Source organism: Penicillium robsamsonii (assembly GCF_028829455.1).
Source record: "Penicillium robsamsonii strain IBT 29466 chromosome Unknown utg000005l_segment0_segment0, whole genome shotgun sequence".
In the NCBI taxonomy this organism is placed as follows: Eukaryota; Fungi; Ascomycota; class Eurotiomycetes; order Eurotiales; family Aspergillaceae; genus Penicillium; species Penicillium robsamsonii.
In genome coordinates, this window is record NW_026643223.1 from 4,065,378 (window position 1) to 4,083,128 (window position 17,751).

Consider the following 17,751-nt stretch of genomic DNA (forward strand, 5'->3'; position numbering starts at 1 on the left):
TTTATCAGGAGAGATCTGTCGATCGGTGACCAGCCACGAGACAGAGTTAACCTTATTTGCATAAATAGCTTAAGAGTCCAGGGAGAGAAAAATATGATTTGATCAGTAATGCCTTCACATCAGCCAATTTGGCTACATACATTAGATGCAAAGTTGCACAATCTCACCAGCTTGATATCTGTCATGTTGCAGTGAGAGCGGAATGTGGCTAGATCATCATTTTGGGTACCGAGGATTGGTCGCGTGACCATTGGTATGTATTGGTAAATTGAAGTCCACAAATGATGCCAAGCAACTGGGTGGAGACATATCCTTGGGACAAAGGTGCCGACAGGGGCGCATTGCAGCATAACCCCTTGCATCAGCCTCAAGTATGGAGATGGCAGCCGAGATAAATGTCATCTTAACGTTCCATGGTTGAATCGTGAAGTTCTTTATGGAAAAAGTTGGGTGGCACGTTTGAATACAATCTTCACCGCCTATGTTCTGCCACTGATCTTTATGCTAGTTATGCACAACACCAATACAGGGGAAAAGATCTAAAAAAAGAATCTAAAATTATACCTGAGAAGATAGCCAGAAGGAGAAATCTCCCAATAATATGAGCTAATGACATTCCATAATGATGTTTAAATGCACGACATGGTTAATGACTAAGATAAGCCCCTAGAATGATTCACATCTAGTTTAAGCTCCGGCCGAGTACGCCTGGTCGCGGACGCAAGGCATGCGACAACAGTGCTACATAGGGAGAAACTTAGCGGTGATGGAAATATTTTAGGTAGTACTTGCCAAACCCAAGGGCTGCATTGTACTCAACTGCACCTTTTAATGTGGTTTGATGGGGCATCTGCATCTACGATAAATGCACCTGACAAAGCAAAGCACCCAAGAATGCAACATAACCAGATACACGATATCTGAAAATGGTGTTGTTGCCATCTTTGCCTAACTGCCCAGGTTACCAAGGACTGCCCAGGTTACCAAGCTTCCGCCATGCTCTTCCAAGATCCTTGGCATGTGTTCTTCGGTCGTTCGAGAAATTATAGACCGCCCGGAGAATTAACCCACAAGAAGGTCAGAAGACCTAGATCGGCGCCAAATCATAGCGAGTAAATTGATTCATCGTATCAGGTCGGAAATTTCCGACAGAAAATCAGACCTTCAACCCTACTAGCGTGTGATATTGCACTTAAGAGACGACTGTGGGCCATGGACCTCTTCTTCAACGCCTTTTGCTCGTCCCGAAGTACTTCTATCATCCCGACATCTTGTCAGACGGAATCCTCGAATCCAACACTAGCAGCTAGAAAGCGATCCAAATATCTTGCCAAACCGTCTCTAGAGGAAAAGAGGCTGGCCGAGGGTAGGGCCGCCAAATTGATTTCTATGATCTACGTTATCATATCTATCGCATTAAGAAGAAACCCAGTGATCTTTGGGTGCCTATATCTATATAGGAGGATACCCACTTGCCAAGTTCGGTTGAAATAAACATCCGTCGATCCATGGATCGGCGACTTTGTCACGTTTTTACTGGCTTTACATCGACTGCGGGATAGTTGACAAAAATGATCATATAGCCTTTATTTTTCCCGGCTTCAAACTGCCTGATTTGGGGTTTAGCCTGGGTTGAGCCACGCTACACCCATTACAGCCGTGATGAATTTCCCCGCATTTGCACCTGAGCCGGTGGCTGAATTCTGCAACATGCTTATTCCTATTTCGTGACGAAGTTTAGCCGTCTCAGCAGCGTAGATGTGCTCATCTTCGCCTGAATCGCTGATAAATCTGACTTTAGGCTGGTGGAACCATACAGGGATCTGATTGGGGGTCTGGTGGACTACTCTACTGGTAATAGTTCGCAGGAAAGGAACATGGTTTGTGTATGATTCCTTATTAGTGGAATTGGGACTGATTACAATGGGATAAATGGGTCGCTGGCTAAATTGATTCAAGACATTTAGGACCTGAAACCTTTGGAAACACGCCCCACATCCTCCTGTGAATATAAAAGGAAGGTCTTCTCCTGAGGGAATTATCTTCCATAAAATAACCTTCATCAATTCATTCGTCTTGCTTAATTACCAACGACATCTGATCCTTCATCATGGTCTCTTTCTCAAGCCTCTTCGTGGCTGCCTGTGCTGCTGTCAGTGCCTTTGCGCTTCCCAGTGACTTGGAAAAGCGAGAGACCATCACTACGAGCCAGCAAGGAACCAACAATGGCTACTTCTATTCTTTCTGGACCAACGGTGGTGGCAGTGTTTCCTACACCAACGGTGCATCTGGTCAATACAGCGTAAGCTGGACCAACTGCGGATCTTTCACCTCTGGTAAGGGCTGGGCTACTGGCAGCGCACGGTAAGTCGAGTCCACCTACTCTCCTTTTGATAATATACTTACAAGTATGCTGTATAAGCAACATCAACTTTTCCGGCTCTTTCAATCCCTCTGGAAATGCCTACCTCGCTGTCTACGGGTGGACCACTGGTCCCCTCGTCGAGTATTACATCATGGAAAGCTATGGCGAATACAACCCCGGCGGAAGCATGACCTTCAAGGGAACCGTGACTAGCGATGGATCAGTCTATGATATTTATACCCACCAACAGGTGAACCAGCCTTCCATCTCGGGAACTGCGACTTTCGATCAGTATTGGTCCATTCGTCGCTCCAAGCGCAGCAGCGGAACAGTCACTACTGCCAACCACTTCAATGCTTGGGCTTCTCATGGAATGAATCTTGGATCACACAACTACCAGATTGTCAACACTGAGGGATATCAGAGCAGTGGATCCTCGAGCATCACCGTTTCATAAGCGTGGAAGTCCTGCAGTGGCTTCATGCGAGATGTCCATTGGTTTTAGCAAAGCTTTATCGGAATGGTTATTGCTATTGTTGTGGGCTTGCTGAATATACGTGGAGCAAACATATATACCGATACTTTTCTTAAGATCTGATCCATCGGGCTTGTTGCTCGTTATTCTTCTCTTGGATAGTTGCTTTTTCGTGAATCCATTTATTTTATGTCTCAACTCCACATTCTTAACTCCGTTCATATGATCTATAGCACAATTTTAGCCACTCCATGAAACCTATTAAGACACCAAACTAACAATTTCTGCTCAAACCAGTTGTTTTGCAAAAGAACACCTTTTCCAAGGAGTCACTTCCAGAGTCCACTGTGGGTGCTGTAGAGGAGACTGCCGAGGCTAAATTCTCACAGGCAGCAGATATTAAGGATGCCTAGGTATTGAGCAGCTAGCAAAGCAGGTACTTCATGATATGCTGGACTCACAGATAAATGTGGGTACCGTAGGAAACTTTTTTCTTCTGGGAGGTCTTCTCAAAAGTCTTTCTAGGGGTCTTTTTAGACAATTATTTTTTTCAAGGCGTCCGTGCTTTTTTGTAGTTATTTAAAGCAACTTTATACTCCGGGGCTGGTTTCTTCTTCCTATAAACTCACCATCCCAGCCTATGAGACTTGTTTGGTAAGTCCTGCATTCTGGTCTTTGACCGCGGTCAGCAATTCGATCCTATATTCTTTTTGCTCTATATGAAGGCTCAGTTTTCAAGTCAGCTGGACTCCTTGGGTTTCAGGCGACTTATTCCCTTCATGCACTTTACAGTTCTACCTGCGCAGAGTCCAAGTCTGTGATTGATCGCTTCCATAGAGACCGCATCAATGACCATGGGCATCCCAATCCTGACCCCATTGAGAAGCTGCATGTCATCAGAAATAGCCTTGTCATCCATGCAACAAGTCGCTCCACTCAATAGAGCTCAGTGCTTGCCTGCAACCAGCCACCCCATCTCAACCTCCGTGGTGTCACCCCAGCTGACCTCTACGACATCCGGACTCTCTGGTGGATCGTCCGCTTTATGCATACTAGACCTACTCTCTTTCCTAACAGACAGGTTACCCGCTCCCCATTCTCATTTGACGGCACAGAAACTTTTCTCGCATGAAAAATACTCTTCTTCGTCCACTGGCAATTAATGATGTCCAATTGGGTGAGGTGAGGACTGTCAGGGAAACCTCTAAACGTCCCTTGTGCTCAGCCTAGTGGGAGGGGCTCGACATTACGGAAATTTAGGGGCGATTTCAGGCTCTGAATTAGTGAGGTACTCCAAGTGCGGGTATTCTCTCCAAATAATTGTAATCAATGTTCCTGTCTCGACATTAAGACACAAATGTCATTATAGAATGCGCAGGAACAGTAGACTTAAAACTATCATCTTTAGCAATATGAAGGGACTTGAATGCTGTCAAGTCATGATCATTGTTCGGAACCTAAGGTTGAACTTTGTGAATCCGCCCCGAGGTTTGGACCTTAAAACTAACCTCATACGCTTCAGTTCCGTTATTGATGACCTGAGTGGCAACTCTACCATCATGATTGAGGAACGAGCTAACATAGAGCAGCAGAGGAGCAGAGCTCGTAGCTTCGACACGTCGTGTTCCTGGTCGAGCAAAGCGACTGAACTGCGCAAAAGCCCAGAATCGCTTGCTGGGAATGATATCGTCTCCGATCAGAGTGTGAGACCACTGTCTGTAGTTGAGCTCTCGACCCGAATCCAATAAGGAAACCCGCTGGCATTTGCATCCACGAGCGCAACTGAATATTGCGCGCCCATGGCATGCCCTCTCCGGTTGCACCGCTCCCGAAGAACTATGTAGGGGGTAAATCCGCCCGATAAATCCGCTCATTCCGTCACCCAAGTCTTTTTCTTTGTTGAAAGTGGGAAGTCCGGAACCGTCTCGTACCCATCGCCTGTGATGACACTTTTAAGTATGCCTCTGCAGGATCAGGGCCCGCTTGAAGCGCCGTGATCATCTGCTCTTGTCCTTCCCACCCGATATTATCACAGCAATTGATGAAGAGATCCATACCGGAGGCTTTGATGGTTTTTGCAAGAACACGAATAAGCTCTGCAGCTTGTGTCCCATCAGATTGCATGCCGGCATACGACGCGGGAAACCCAGGCTCATTCAAGAAACCGAGGTTGGTCACCTTGACACCAGGCTAGCTGAGCTGTTACTGGAACCGATCCCATTGCGCAGAATTGCAAAGCCAGCGCCCTTGTTGATGCTGAAAAGAAGATCAAGGACATTTTTGGTGTTTTTCTCTGAGAGACCTTCCTTGCCATAGATGTCACCGGCACTGCTGTCGCTAAACAGAAGACAGTCTCAATGAATGGAGACATTGTTCATATAGGCAGAAATACCAGCTGGTTATAGATGGTCAGCAGTCACTTCGCTCCAGATGTTCTGAAAGAATATAGCTTTCTTGCATTTTTCTTCCTAAATTCGGCCAATTCTCTAACACTGGGCGAAAGAACAGAGGGTTGAAATGTTATTCCGGGCAGACGTTGCATTATTAGCCTGTGTATGGCCCGTTACCCTCAAGTAGATCGCAATTAGGCTGAATTTCTTCAATCTGCGCCTAAACCTGTTATGCATCGAAGCTTTGCGCCAAAGAGGTTAGCTCGGAACTAAGCAATTATCCTGTGGGACAGAGTCGGTTCCACTTTTAGACACATAAAGAAGAGCAAAGGAATAGAAAGCAAGAAGCTTCGGTTTGTTTGAGAGCAACTTAATGCTACTACCGAAGAATCAAAGCCGAAGCCCGCTGGAGAATGGATTGGCCATGCCATTCGCCGCTGGGAGCAAAAGAACACGCAGGTCCGAGACTATCTACTCCACACTCTGACTCCCGAGATAGCTCGTCAGATCGCTGGCATCACCCACGCCATGGATGCTTGGTCCGCGGTGAACGAGTTGTGCTATGGCGACAGAGCAACAGAGAACTTCTACCACCAGTGGCGCCAGTAGACTAGTCTACGATATCCTGGCACTGGCCTTTTAGACAAACGACGCTTTTTATGCGACTTTAAATGCACCTTGCAAGGCCCCCGCGAGCTCAATGTTGAGATTCCTGCTGCCATGGTGCTTGCTCAATTTGTGTGCGCAGTGGAACAGAACCCAGACTGCGAGTACTTCAGTCAGCTTGTGAAAAATCGACCTTCCGTGCATGGTGACATGGACTCCTTTTGCGGTCTTTTCCTTAGTTACTGATCCGATTATGAGAGATTGGGAGCTTCATTGTCTCCTTTCTCCATCGTTTCGTCTCTTTTTACGTGGAGGACAACATGAACTCGTTTTACACTCTGTTCCTTCATTGCATATCGGAAGTTGAATGATCGGGGGTCTTAGTGCCTTCTTTCTGACCTTTTTACATCGGGTTTAATCTCCTAAATGAATGAACATCAAGCTTTCTCAAGTATCATAGATTATTTTCCTTAGATCTAAATGACAAACTGGTCCCACCCTTCTAAAATAACGAAATATCTTCATAAGCGCCGAGATTTCCATTACCGCAGGTGTTGCATTTGTCGGGGTAAATTCTTGTCTGGACATGAACCAAAGAGTTTATCGTAGGTAGCACATATACGAAGGGGCATAGCGCTCAGGGTCATATATACCCATTTGATGTCCTGATGTCCGAGTTTGGCCTAAATATAGACCGTCCCTTTTACACCTCTTCATACGGTATATTGAAAATCATCAATTCATTCATTTGATTTGGTCCTCTCTTTCTTCCCTTTTTCGGGACTGTATAACATAGTCTGAAAGGTATTTGAAATAATAGAATAAACTAGGGCTTGATGCTCCGCAATAACGAACTGTATCTGTAAAGGTTGGGCCAGGGTCTGGAGATAATGACAGAAATCTGACTGTATGGAAATGTATGGTATGAACTGAGTATATTGGAACTCTCTAACTAGCAAAAAAACAGGATGAACGCGCGAGTGTAAATAGACAAAATTACTAGTCAATAATGCACTTTGGTCGGTTGCATAGAACCGACGTCGTGGAGATCCAAGGTAAATTACCTTGTATCCGATCTTCGGGGGTTTAGTACTGTAACCGACCGGGGTATATGGCTCCGGTATTTGACAGATAATCCCGTAAATCCCAAGGTGAAGTGGTAGATTTAGGCGAACCGTTTTTGTTAGCGTGAGAGGCTGGACTGGCGTGGTGGGCTAACTGTATGATAGCGACAAAACGGCCAATCCGAGCCTCGATTGAATCTGCTAATTTAAGCATGTTGGCGGGGGCTGACACAAACTACTTCCCCTCTTCACACTCGCAATGTCCATCGAAATATTACCAGCCGAGCTCATTCTCCTAATCGTTTCAGCATTGCCGTCCGAATCATCTATCGCTGCTTTAACCTTGTCAAACCGCTATCTTCATGCAATCTGCAACCCTTACCTTTACCAAAACAATGTGCGCCACGGCAACAGCTTCGCCTTGGACTGGGCAGCGCAAAATGGGCAGATAGATACACTAAAGAAGGCGCTAGATGCTGGGGCCCCCCTACAGAAGAAACAGTGGGTCTATCCAAAGCTCGTTTTCAAATTTCAGCCGCATCCCATCTCGCTCGCGGCGAAAGGGGGTCATACCAATATCATCCGATACATGATTGATGCCGGGGTGGACCCTAACATTAGGGACGCTGATTGCTTCACGCCAGTGACGGTGGCTGCTCTCGCCGGCCATGCATCTGTAGTGAAATATTTGCTGGACGTCGGAACCCGCCAGGACGTCCAAACCGAAATGTATATATGGTTCGCGGCAATTCACGGGCATGTCGATGTGGTTGACATAATTTTGTCAGCTCCGAAGCAACTTGGGAGCGAGTGCGACAAAGAAGAACTTATGAGTGGTGCCTTGTCGGCGGCGATTCATTCCAGACGGATCCCGGTGCTTCGGTTATTATTCACGCATGGGGTGCAAGTAAACGTCCTCTGGGGGGTAGGTAGTCCTCTTTCTATGGCTACAGCCACCGGAAATCGTGATTTGGTCTCGCAACTTCTTGCGTACGGTGCGGATCCGAATTTGATTATGCATCGGCGAAAGTCCCCTGCGCCCTTGACGGTCGCAGTGAGGGACGAGCATGAGGAAATTGCCCAGATGTTGGTCCGTAAAACGGAGAGTCTTCACCGAACTAGAGCGTTGGCCTTCGCAGTTGCACAGCAGAACAGACGAATGGCCGAGATTCTACTTCGAAGTGGCGCACCCCCTGAATTTGGTCCATCTGAGATACCGGAATCAGAGATACTCGAACCCTGGGAAGATGACGGGGCATGGGTACAGCCTCTTCTTTTTGCAGTGCAGATATGTTGTTTAGAGTTGGTGGAATTACTCCTGGATCATGGGGCAGATGTAAATGTGGAGTGTTCCGAACGCCCGAATGACGGAGTTCGCAGAGTATATGACCGTGCCCTGTTCGCAGCGGTGGAGAAGTCCGACGTAGCGATTGTGGATTTGCTACTGGAGCGTGGCGCAGATCCGGAGGTTACTGATATGTTCGGACAGCCTCCACTCACGTATGCTGTTTATCGCGATCACGAGGCCATCATTCGATCCCTGTTGGACCACGGGGCGAATCCTTACCATGCAGTGGATCATAGTGGCAGGAAACTGCTATCCTTTTGGCAAATGAAACTCTCGACTTTCTTGCAACTACAAGAGGCAGAGATCAAATGGAGCAAGCGGCATCTGTGTTGATCTCCCGTTGGTTTCTCCAAGTGTCTCGATGCTATATGACCGGGGAACATCCGCGCTTGTTATGGCTCCCGCCCCGTCTTAGCGTCTAAGCCACTTTCCTTTCATAAAGCTGTTCAAGGTTGCACTTTCAACGTCACTGATGTTAGAATCCTATATATATTTATTCATTTCCTCTCTTTGCTATAATATACCTCATTCGCACAAAGCCTTCAAACCCTACAGGTTTTCGATCCCAGATTCTTCAACATGGACAGCACATATGCCGGAGGGGGTATCATAGGGTGGGAACAACACACATCCCACAGCCAACTCTCCCGTTCCGCCGCCTCAGAATCTGCGTATCCGGATGCCGCAAGTCTGGTTAAGCTCTCACGGGCGCTATATTTCCCTCGCCACGACAGAAAAAAAATCACCTGGCCGTCCACGATATAAGCGACCAGTATGCGACAGCTACGGGCACTCTCCCCATCGGGTGTACCCGACACGTGGTAGCCGTGGGAGCCATACCGAAGCCGCAAGGCGATGGACCAGATGAGGTCACTGTCGCGTACGATGTGGACTTCAATCTAAGAGATGGAGAGGCGGTAATTGGATCGGTGAAATCTCGGACACCATCAGGCCCGTCGGCTGAGGTAGATTTGTACATTGCACTTTCTATGAACATCCCGAGAAAGCGATACTCATACCAAATAGGACAATATCAACTACTGAAGATGAAGCTGCTGTTTTAATTACAAACAGCGAAAGTCCAACCAAGATACCTCTCGGTGTCACATACCCCATTACCCCCTCGTCAACTCGCACCGGCACCGTCAAACACCCCTACTTCACCTTCGAGGTCCCCGATGCCGACGATGGACCAACCATCTTCCAATGGCAGATTCACCCTAGTCAACACGGGCGCTTGCGGTATACACTTGTCCGCAACCCCGAGGAATCCGGCAGTCCTGATGTCCAGGGGGTATACTACCACCTCGGGCTCGACGACTCGTTCGCGCTGCCATACAGTGAGGGTATATTGCTTCTTCCTAGTCGCCAGAGCTCCGAAGAAAGTGTCGTAGTGACCAGTGCTCTGGCCATGCTGTGGCGGTTGCGGGAACTCCACAGCGGGAAGGGTAGGGTTGGGAAGGGGAAGACGGATAGCAAATTGAAGCGGCTGTTTGGGAAGAAGTAAACGTCTTGACAATACATTATCATGGGATTATTACTTTTTTGACAATACAAACCGATAAGAATTAAGTCTAGAGTTGAAACATTGATTTATGTAAATCTATCCCGAAATCTATACAATGTCATGATGCCCATTTTAATCATTAATTCCCTTCGAACAAGCCACTCTGAAATATCATGGTGACAGCCATTCACTATACCAGTTCCCATCTTTATCACGATATTTGATGTGGCTTTTGGGCTGGAATTTCGAATAGTTGGGATGTTCCACGATAAACAGTGCGGTGAGACGAGCGGACTCTGGTATTTTCTCTCCTGGTGGAATACCTGCAGCCTCAACATCGTAGATACGCTGCAGAAGGAGGGCAGCCTCAGCGGTAGAAAACATTCCCTCTCGTCGATTATACTTTCGGCAGATAGTCAACACCTTTTCCCGAACCGTCCAGTCTCGACATTTGAGCCCACAAAACATGAGAGCCGCTAAAAATCCTTCCTTGACAGAAAACAGTGGGTCGGGTAACTGATCGAAGCTACTTAACAAAGCCTCCGCTGTATTGACAATTGTCTGGAAATGGGGAAGGAGAGCATCCCATTCTAATTCAGAGCCTGAAAATGCTGTTGAGGCGAGGACAATTTTTATCATCTCAATCTGCACTTGAATGACCATGAAGGCACGGAGCTTTGTGGGACAGGCAGTCTTTTGGTGAAGAACAATACACTCCTCCGCTTCCGTGTGAAATCGATGGATCTTGTTCGCAGGGGTGTCCCATATAAATCCTTGCGACCGATTGCCGGTCATCCGGTCAACTAAGACGGGTTCATTCAACATTAACGACCAAGCTTGAACAAACACCAAGAAAATCGCTTTTGACTGTTCATCGGCATATGTAGAAATATCGGCGAGGTTATCATGGATGAGTTCTAGAAGATAGGGATAGTCTCCTCCCATATGATCCTGGAGCATTGTAACGCTTGCCCAATGGATATGGAGCTGTATAAATGTATGTAACAAAACAGAAGCAACTGGCCTCTTGGAATTTTTCTTCCTCCACTCCCAGAGAAGTTTAGTGCCAGCTTGCAGATGACAGCGAACGGCATCAACATCGCCTTGGAATAGAGCGAAGGTAATTAAAACAACACAGGCCACCAATATCTTCTCCGTGGCCGAGGGATCCGATTGGTCTTGCTTCATCATGGCCGCGCGGAGACAAGCCATGGCCTTTGTGGACTGCCGGATGGGGAAAATGTCATTTCGGTCGGAACTGGGGTTCGCAAATATACGATGCAAGGCACCGATACCAATAGCTGCATGGCGGACCTCGGGGCAAGATTCACAGACTTGATGGACAAGGACCTGCCAAAATGGGTCGAAGTTATACCCAGCGCACTGGCCAGCAGTGTATGAACGGAATGAATACAAATAGTCCCGTTCCATCCGCGACAAGCCAACTTGACTTCCATCAACCATGTGGACCAAACCAGCGGATTGAGCTCGTTGCTGGCATAAATGCACAATGTTTAGCGCGCCACCGTTCATATTCGCGGTGCGCGCATCTCGGACTTCACGGGTTCTCCTATCGGGTGGTGCCGCATATCCCTGGCATACGCGTCCAGCACGGTTGCACATATGACAAGTGGGTCGAGTTTCATCACATTTCTTATGACGAGATCTTAACACGGGTGTTAGCACCGACTGCCTTATTACCCGAGTAAGATCTTAAGGCTAGGTAGATCTCTGCATTGTGTTTACGCGCTGCGGATCTTCTCATCCACTGAGCGTTCACCTGGCGGTAGATTCCGGGTACTTACTTGCAGGTCAAACACCCCGTGCGGACCTTCGATGCACTAGTCCTTTTTCTCTTCTCCTTATCGCGTATCACCAAGATTGATTGGCTCTCAGGCGAAAGGGTAGGTGGACCTGACATGATGAGTGTGAGATTCGGTATGGATGGTTGAACACCGTGGGACAGGGAGATTTGTGGGCTTCAGGGGTCGCGTAAAAGCCCCCGCTATTCTGTATGCATGACAGGGATCCTCTGTTGGCGGAGATGTGATCTTGGCCTTTGTCCAATCGTATCTTGACGGTGTTATTAGGTGGGTCGATGCATGTGGCCTGAGGCAGCGGTATAAACTCACCGCCAAGGCCGAGCTTCACATCTTCGTATCACCAACAGCAATTGAGTGAACCATTTGAAAGCTCTCAACAGTCCAGATGAATCTAGCACCTAGAGATGCGCTGGAGTTCCCAGAGTCAGACAGGGGCTTCCTAGAGCCCCATCTGCCGCCCAAGGATGGCTTGGGACCTCAGTCTGATCTCCCCTTCACAACACTCACATTCGCGACCTCGCTTGACTCTTCTCTGGCTCTGTCCCCTGGTGCACGCACAGTGCTTTCGGGCCCCCAGTCGAAGGCAATGACTCACTATCTGCGATCCCGTCATGATGGAATTATCATTGGCGTTGGTACGGCAGTGGCAGACGATCCCGGTCTCAACTGTCGAATCTCAGGAGTCGGAGCGTATGGCCAGGAGGGTCTAGATGGCCAGCCTAGACCAGTTGTTATTGATCCGACAGCGCGATGGGAGTTTTCAGACAAGAGCAAGCTGTTCCAACTTTGCAGAGAGGGACGTGGCCGTGCCCCATGGATCATCACGGCAGTTGAGAAACCAGACGCTGGGAAGGTAGCATTGCTGGAAAGGTACGGCGGAAGATTTATCTCAGCCAAAATGATCAGATTACATACCGGCGGACACCAGGTTGACTGGCAGGATTTGCTCGTCATTTTGAAATCAAACGGTCTTGGGAGCGTCATGATAGAGGGTGGTGGCCAGGTCATCAAATCCCTTTTGAGCCCACATTATATGTCGTTGCTGAACAGCGTCATTGTTACCATTGCTCCCACATGGCTGGGCGAAGGTGGCGTGGTCGTCTCCCCTGCTAGGCGCTTTGATGAGAGTGGAAATGCGATCTCCGCAGCGAGATTAAAGAATGTTAAATGGTACCCATTTGGGGAAGATGTCGTCCTTTGTGGGCAGATCAAGCTTTCTGACTGAGTGAACGCCTTGGATTATTTACCTACTGATTTTGGCCAAGAACCCCTGCTAAGTGCATGTTCCTTCGATGTATATCCTTGGAAGACTCCAGAGCACAGCTCGGAACTCAACAGCAACGTTTTATTTCGTGGCACATATCCGCCATTCCACTACGTCATCTGCTTGGCCATGTTTCTCATCCGCAGGCGTACGCCCATCGTACGTTTGTCGCAAGTGTTCCGTGGATTCCATCCATTCATTCCAACGCAATGAGAAGCCCTATACGCATATACCAAACACCATGTAACTGTGCCTTGTGCCAAAACATGCGAGGGAGGACTTGTTAGCGCATTGTAAATAGACTAATTGTGCCCTAGTGCGGCAATCCACCTAGCCGTACCCAATCAAATACTCCAAAATCGACAGCTCAAGGTGTACAATCCAATTCTCGCAAATTTCTATCTCCAGATCCATTGAGATGTGTCTGACTCAATTCGAATGATAGCCCTGACAACCACAGCCAGCTTCCAAGGTCACTGTTCTACAAGTACACGTCCTCTTGGCTGATTGATCCGACCTCCACGTTTTCATTGTCTTGTTGAAAGGTATCATTTCTTCGTTTCATATACGTTCGAACAACTAGATTTGTGGGCTGGTGTTCCTTATACGGAGAGCCGGGCTTTCCCGCATAACAAACCCCACCAACAATGGCATTGTATCATTCATTCATTCATTTTTTTCCTCGCAACAATGGCCTTTGTTTTCGGTTGATCCATGTTTGAACTAATAGAAGAACCAGAAATTTATAAATACTCCCCACGCCAACATCATCATGGCTTCGACAGCACTGATAACCTCATCTCTGGTCATTCTGAAATCCATCTATTGTGCCTAGGTGAGTCATACCCTCCCACATGTACTGACATTTTTAGGGCACTCACCTAAAGACAATGCCTCCCCTCAACGACACCCAGCAGCACGAGCGTATGCTCACAGCTCTCACACGCCTAATCCGCGATCTCCGATCCAACCCAGAGAGCCGATTGCTAGTAATTACAAGGCTGACCGCGATTTCTCGTCTAGGACGGATATGTGCACAGTTTGGCAAGGATGCTCGTTTCACGCAGCTTTGTGACACCCTTCAGAGAGGTTTGCCCGGGCAAATCGCTCTGCTTAAGAGTGACATAGCCAGTAACGTTATAGTTGCTGATGCTCTTGATCGAATGATCCTTGAATCTTCCTCGTTTCCTCGTTCTGCTGCTGTTGTCAGGAGGGATGATGAGAATATTGATGAAGAGGCTGACCAGGATGTTAATGTAGACGCCAGCGACGATGAGAGTGAGATGGACGCCAGCGACGATAACTATATAGCACGGTTGCTTCTTGGTTCGAAATGGGCTGAACCCATAGTCGATTTTGACGAGGAGCCATACGGGGAGATTGAGGTGGCCGCTACAGACGCCAGTGAAGAGAAAGGTGAGATTGACTCTAGCGATGATAACTACATCGCACGCCTGCTTCTTGGCCCGGGCTGGGCTACCCCGTTAGCTGATTTTCCCGAGGAATCATATGGGGGGAAGAAAGCGTTGGGTAAGTGATTATAGATTTGCGACTCCCGCACGAATCGTCCTCTCCGCCAATTCTTTCCATTTCCGCGAATGAATATAAATGATTTCGTTCAAAAAGGCCGCCTGTAATTGGTTGTAGATTATATTTCAGCTCATAGGACAGCAGTGCGTAAATAATGGCCTCGCGTTGGAGTAGTCCTGCTACATCTACCCTCAGAGAGCATGTAAATGTGCAGCTTGATTTTCCTTTCGTGCTAGTGTGCAGGCTACATTAGATACTACATATTGATCGTATATGACAAAGGTATAATGAAGTGACGCTTTAGATCTTAATTGCAGTGTTGAAGTTGACGGCATTCCTGATTGCGGGATGGAAATGTAAAGAATATTATATACACAATTTTGATGAAATACATAATATCTACGTAGTAATGTAGTGCTATATCGCTTTTGGGTATTGTGAGCAACCCCGGGGGGGGGGGGGGGGGGGGGGTTCAATCTTTGTAGGCCAAGGCAAAAGACGGACCGGTGCTATCTCGGCTAGTACCTGGTCTTTCAACCTTCGGTCGGGACATCTCACGGTGGATGATGTTGGCTAACTCCACTTGATCTTGCTCTCTGAGTGTTGTCACTGTGCCTCGTCTTTGTCTTTGCATATCAACCCCTTCTCCGTTCCCACTGTCCGATGTTTCGCTTCCTTGGGTATCCCGTGTCGTCTCCCGTCTGGCCAATTGAGCCTCTTGTTGCTGAAGGAGTGTGGCCACCACCTGCTCTTGGCAAGCCTTTTCGTCCATCTCTTGTTTGATACACGCGTAGTGGGCCCTTCGATAAGCACCGATGGTACTTAAGATGACGCCAAGGACTTCGTAGACGAAGAGAACAGGTAGGGCGTAATACAGTTGGGGGTTGCACCCAGAAGACCAGATGTCGATGAGTACCTGGAACACAGCATGTGCAGGTAATGCGAAGCCTACTTTGTAGAAAGCAGGGGACAGCTCGAATGGAAGAAGGATGGAAGTGATATTTAAGATAATCCATGATATCAGCGCCATCGGTACGTAAGGAGGTGGAAGCCAGATGGTGAAAACGTCTAGCACGAGGAAGTTCAGATGCGCAAAAAGCCATAGTACCAACCAAGTGAGAGCGAATTGGTTTCCGTTAACATCCCAACCACTTCGGAATGCCCAGATTGCGCCGGCTGTACACATAGCCCCGATGAGTGTGTAGATCAAAGATATGATCAGACGCACAATGGCGATGCGATGGGGTGACACCGATGTGTACAGTTTGAATTGAGCGTATAAACCATTGACAGTGCCCAGGTAGAAGAATTCCTGGATCATGATCAAAATGATCACAAGCGTGTTGTAGATAACTCTTGACCCTTGTGAGGTGGGTTGAATATTGTTACTGGCCAATGTCCAAGGTTCATAGAACGCCCCAAGCGCAGCAGAATCAGAGCTGTTGATACTCTGCAGGGACCGTTTCCCATTGGTCTGGAAATAAGCAACACGTGCAGTTTCCGAGAACAATTTGATGCTATCTGCAAGGACTGAGTCAACGACCGTCGGGTAGCGCGCTTCATTCCACACCATGGTAAGAACATCGTTCTTGTCGTACAAAGACGCAGCAGACCCACCCGCAAATGCGGCAGTCAATGCGTTCGACGCATTTGCTGTAGTGTACAGTGCTCCCCAGTATTTGATGTTGCAGACTGCACCTTCAATCGAGCCAGGCTGAGGGTAGACGGAGGCAGATTGCTCAATGAAAGTTGGAAAGCCGGGTCCTTTGAGCTTTTGAGCCGCAGCGCGGGCCGCATCACCTATCGCGCCACCATCGTAGTCAACGAACAACACATTGATGTTGTGAATGTGTCCGGACTGTTGGAAAAGGGACCCGAATATGTAACAAAATAGACCCAGGAATAGAGCTTGAAGAAGCAGTAAATTGAAGGTGGCTGCCTTTAGGACACCAATTCGACGCGGCCTAATAGATGGGTCATGGATGCTAGGTCGCTGCTCTCGCGCTTTGGGGTAGAACTGCATCTAACCGCTAGAGCGATTGCTCTGTAGCAGCCCGAGAAGCGATAATATGATTGTCACAGAATATATAGAAGAAGTCGGCGATGGACCTTTTGACCTTCAGAGAAAAAAAACAGTCAAAATATAAGCATCGAACCCTTCAAGACTGGAAAAATGTAAGCAGGTCCGGCAACTTGGGGACGGCCGAAAAATTTCCCCAAGAGATAAGGTGAGACCTGTCAGACCAATTAGGAAAAACTGGAAGCCTGAATAACCAGGCCTAATAGTCCCTTTTGGCCATGCGAACCATAGATCTCCTCTCCCCATATCAAACCAAACTCGTGCGGTCTAAATTGAAATTACTAAATCTATAGCGTACATATGGAAGGTCCACCAGCTTCATCTCGCCCCCATAGCGTACGCTCGTCCACGGGTATCGAGCGGCCCCGGTATTCCCGGTCGCCCAAGTGGAGTTCTGAGATAAGGGGTGACCGAGTTCGCTTACCTGCCCAGAATGCAGAAAATACAAGCATCAAATTTCCGTCGCTAGGTTGCGAAGCCCCCGGTCCAATGTAAACGGCATAAATTATCCTGACAAGCCGATGGTACTGGCCGTCGCATTTCTGAAATACCATTGGCACAGGGCCCGTGGCGCATTTCCATCACTGACCCTAACCTTCAGCAACTGACTCAGGGAAAGTTTGTTGACTCGGACTCCGAGGCTACGAGCCGCATCGATGAGTTGATCGGACTGGACAAGCAGTTACTAGCAAAGGCCACACGACTGTGGCTCGGGTTCTCTGCAGGGAGCTTGTTCCACGCGACTTTCAACCCGACTTGTGTTTCTATGCATGATCTAAGCGTCTCTCGCATTTACTAACGAAAACTCAACAAAATGCCGAAAAGTATATCGACTGTCCCCCGCCGAACTATCGACGCCAATCTGGTTCACTGTCGATCATCTTACTGGCGCCAGCATATTCACCCACGCGATTGCCAAACCCCGTCGAGTACCGGTAGCAGCTTCCTTTGATGATTATGTCTCCATGAGATTAATCTTCCTTCTCCGTCTGGCTCCATAATTATTGTCAATTCCTCGCCTTACCGGTTCACTGGGCTGTGGTTCTGGATGGAGAGCGGAGGAACTTTGGGGTTGGAAAAACCCATCTGATGGCAAGAAAGCTATGCTCAAGTCAGAGGCTCCTTGCGAGGGAGTTGTAATTTTTTTATTTGATGCTACATGACAAATGCAAGAAAGACATAGATCATTTATACGCTAGCTGGTCACTTGGTAGATACATCTTTCTTTCAGCCACAATAAACGCCTCCTCAACAAGCCAAATATAAATCTCAACATCCCGATCGTCATTGTGCCTATTC

At 47.9% G+C, this 17,751-nt stretch overlaps 8 protein-coding genes across 8 annotated transcripts; 5 read left to right on the forward strand and 3 right to left on the reverse strand.

Annotated features, from left to right (window-relative positions):
* Window positions 1-2,110: 2,110 nt before the first annotated feature.
* N7447_009563 (glycoside hydrolase family 11 protein) lies at window positions 2,111-2,822 on the forward strand (the record flags this gene model as incomplete). The annotated part of the gene is made up of 2 exons (XM_057233825.1): window positions 2,111-2,364; window positions 2,423-2,822. The coding sequence occupies 2 exons, from the start codon at window positions 2,111-2,113 to the stop codon at window positions 2,820-2,822; spliced, it is 654 nt and encodes a 217-aa protein (XP_057083367.1).
* A 1,475-nt stretch (window positions 2,823-4,297) lies between these two features.
* N7447_009564 (uncharacterized protein) lies at window positions 4,298-5,118 on the reverse strand (the record flags this gene model as incomplete). The annotated part of the gene is given in 3 exon segments (XM_057233826.1): window positions 4,298-4,728; window positions 4,772-5,030; window positions 5,047-5,118. The coding sequence occupies 3 exon segments, from the start codon at window positions 5,116-5,118 to the stop codon at window positions 4,298-4,300; spliced, it is 762 nt and encodes a 253-aa protein (XP_057083368.1).
* Window positions 5,119-7,159: 2,041 nt separating this feature from the next.
* N7447_009565 (ankyrin repeat domain-containing protein) lies at window positions 7,160-8,581 on the forward strand (the record flags this gene model as incomplete). The annotated part of the gene is made up of 1 exon (XM_057233827.1): window positions 7,160-8,581. The coding sequence occupies one exon, from the start codon at window positions 7,160-7,162 to the stop codon at window positions 8,579-8,581; it is 1,422 nt and encodes a 473-aa protein (XP_057083369.1).
* Window positions 8,582-8,827: 246 nt separating this feature from the next.
* On the forward strand, window positions 8,828-9,755 carry N7447_009566 (uncharacterized protein; the record flags this gene model as incomplete). The annotated part of the gene is made up of 3 exons (XM_057233828.1): window positions 8,828-8,852; window positions 9,032-9,128; window positions 9,323-9,755. 3 exons carry the CDS (start codon window positions 8,828-8,830, stop codon window positions 9,753-9,755), a joined length of 555 nt encoding a protein of 184 aa, XP_057083370.1.
* A 171-nt stretch (window positions 9,756-9,926) lies between these two features.
* N7447_009567 (uncharacterized protein) lies at window positions 9,927-11,378 on the reverse strand (the record flags this gene model as incomplete). Its single annotated transcript, XM_057233829.1, has 1 exon — window positions 9,927-11,378. One exon carries the CDS (start codon window positions 11,376-11,378, stop codon window positions 9,927-9,929), a length of 1,452 nt encoding a protein of 483 aa, XP_057083371.1.
* Window positions 11,379-11,963: 585 nt separating this feature from the next.
* On the forward strand, window positions 11,964-12,803 carry N7447_009568 (RibD family protein; the record flags this gene model as incomplete). Its single annotated transcript, XM_057233830.1, has 1 exon — window positions 11,964-12,803. One exon carries the CDS (start codon window positions 11,964-11,966, stop codon window positions 12,801-12,803), a length of 840 nt encoding a protein of 279 aa, XP_057083372.1.
* Window positions 12,804-13,732: 929 nt separating this feature from the next.
* Window positions 13,733-14,380, forward strand: N7447_009569 (uncharacterized protein; the record flags this gene model as incomplete). The annotated part of the gene is made up of 1 exon (XM_057233831.1): window positions 13,733-14,380. One exon carries the CDS (start codon window positions 13,733-13,735, stop codon window positions 14,378-14,380), a length of 648 nt encoding a protein of 215 aa, XP_057083373.1.
* A 464-nt stretch (window positions 14,381-14,844) lies between these two features.
* On the reverse strand, window positions 14,845-16,395 carry N7447_009570 (SNG1 family protein; the record flags this gene model as incomplete). Its single annotated transcript, XM_057233832.1, has 1 exon — window positions 14,845-16,395. The coding sequence occupies one exon, from the start codon at window positions 16,393-16,395 to the stop codon at window positions 14,845-14,847; it is 1,551 nt and encodes a 516-aa protein (XP_057083374.1).
* Window positions 16,396-17,751: the final 1,356 nt, after the last annotated feature.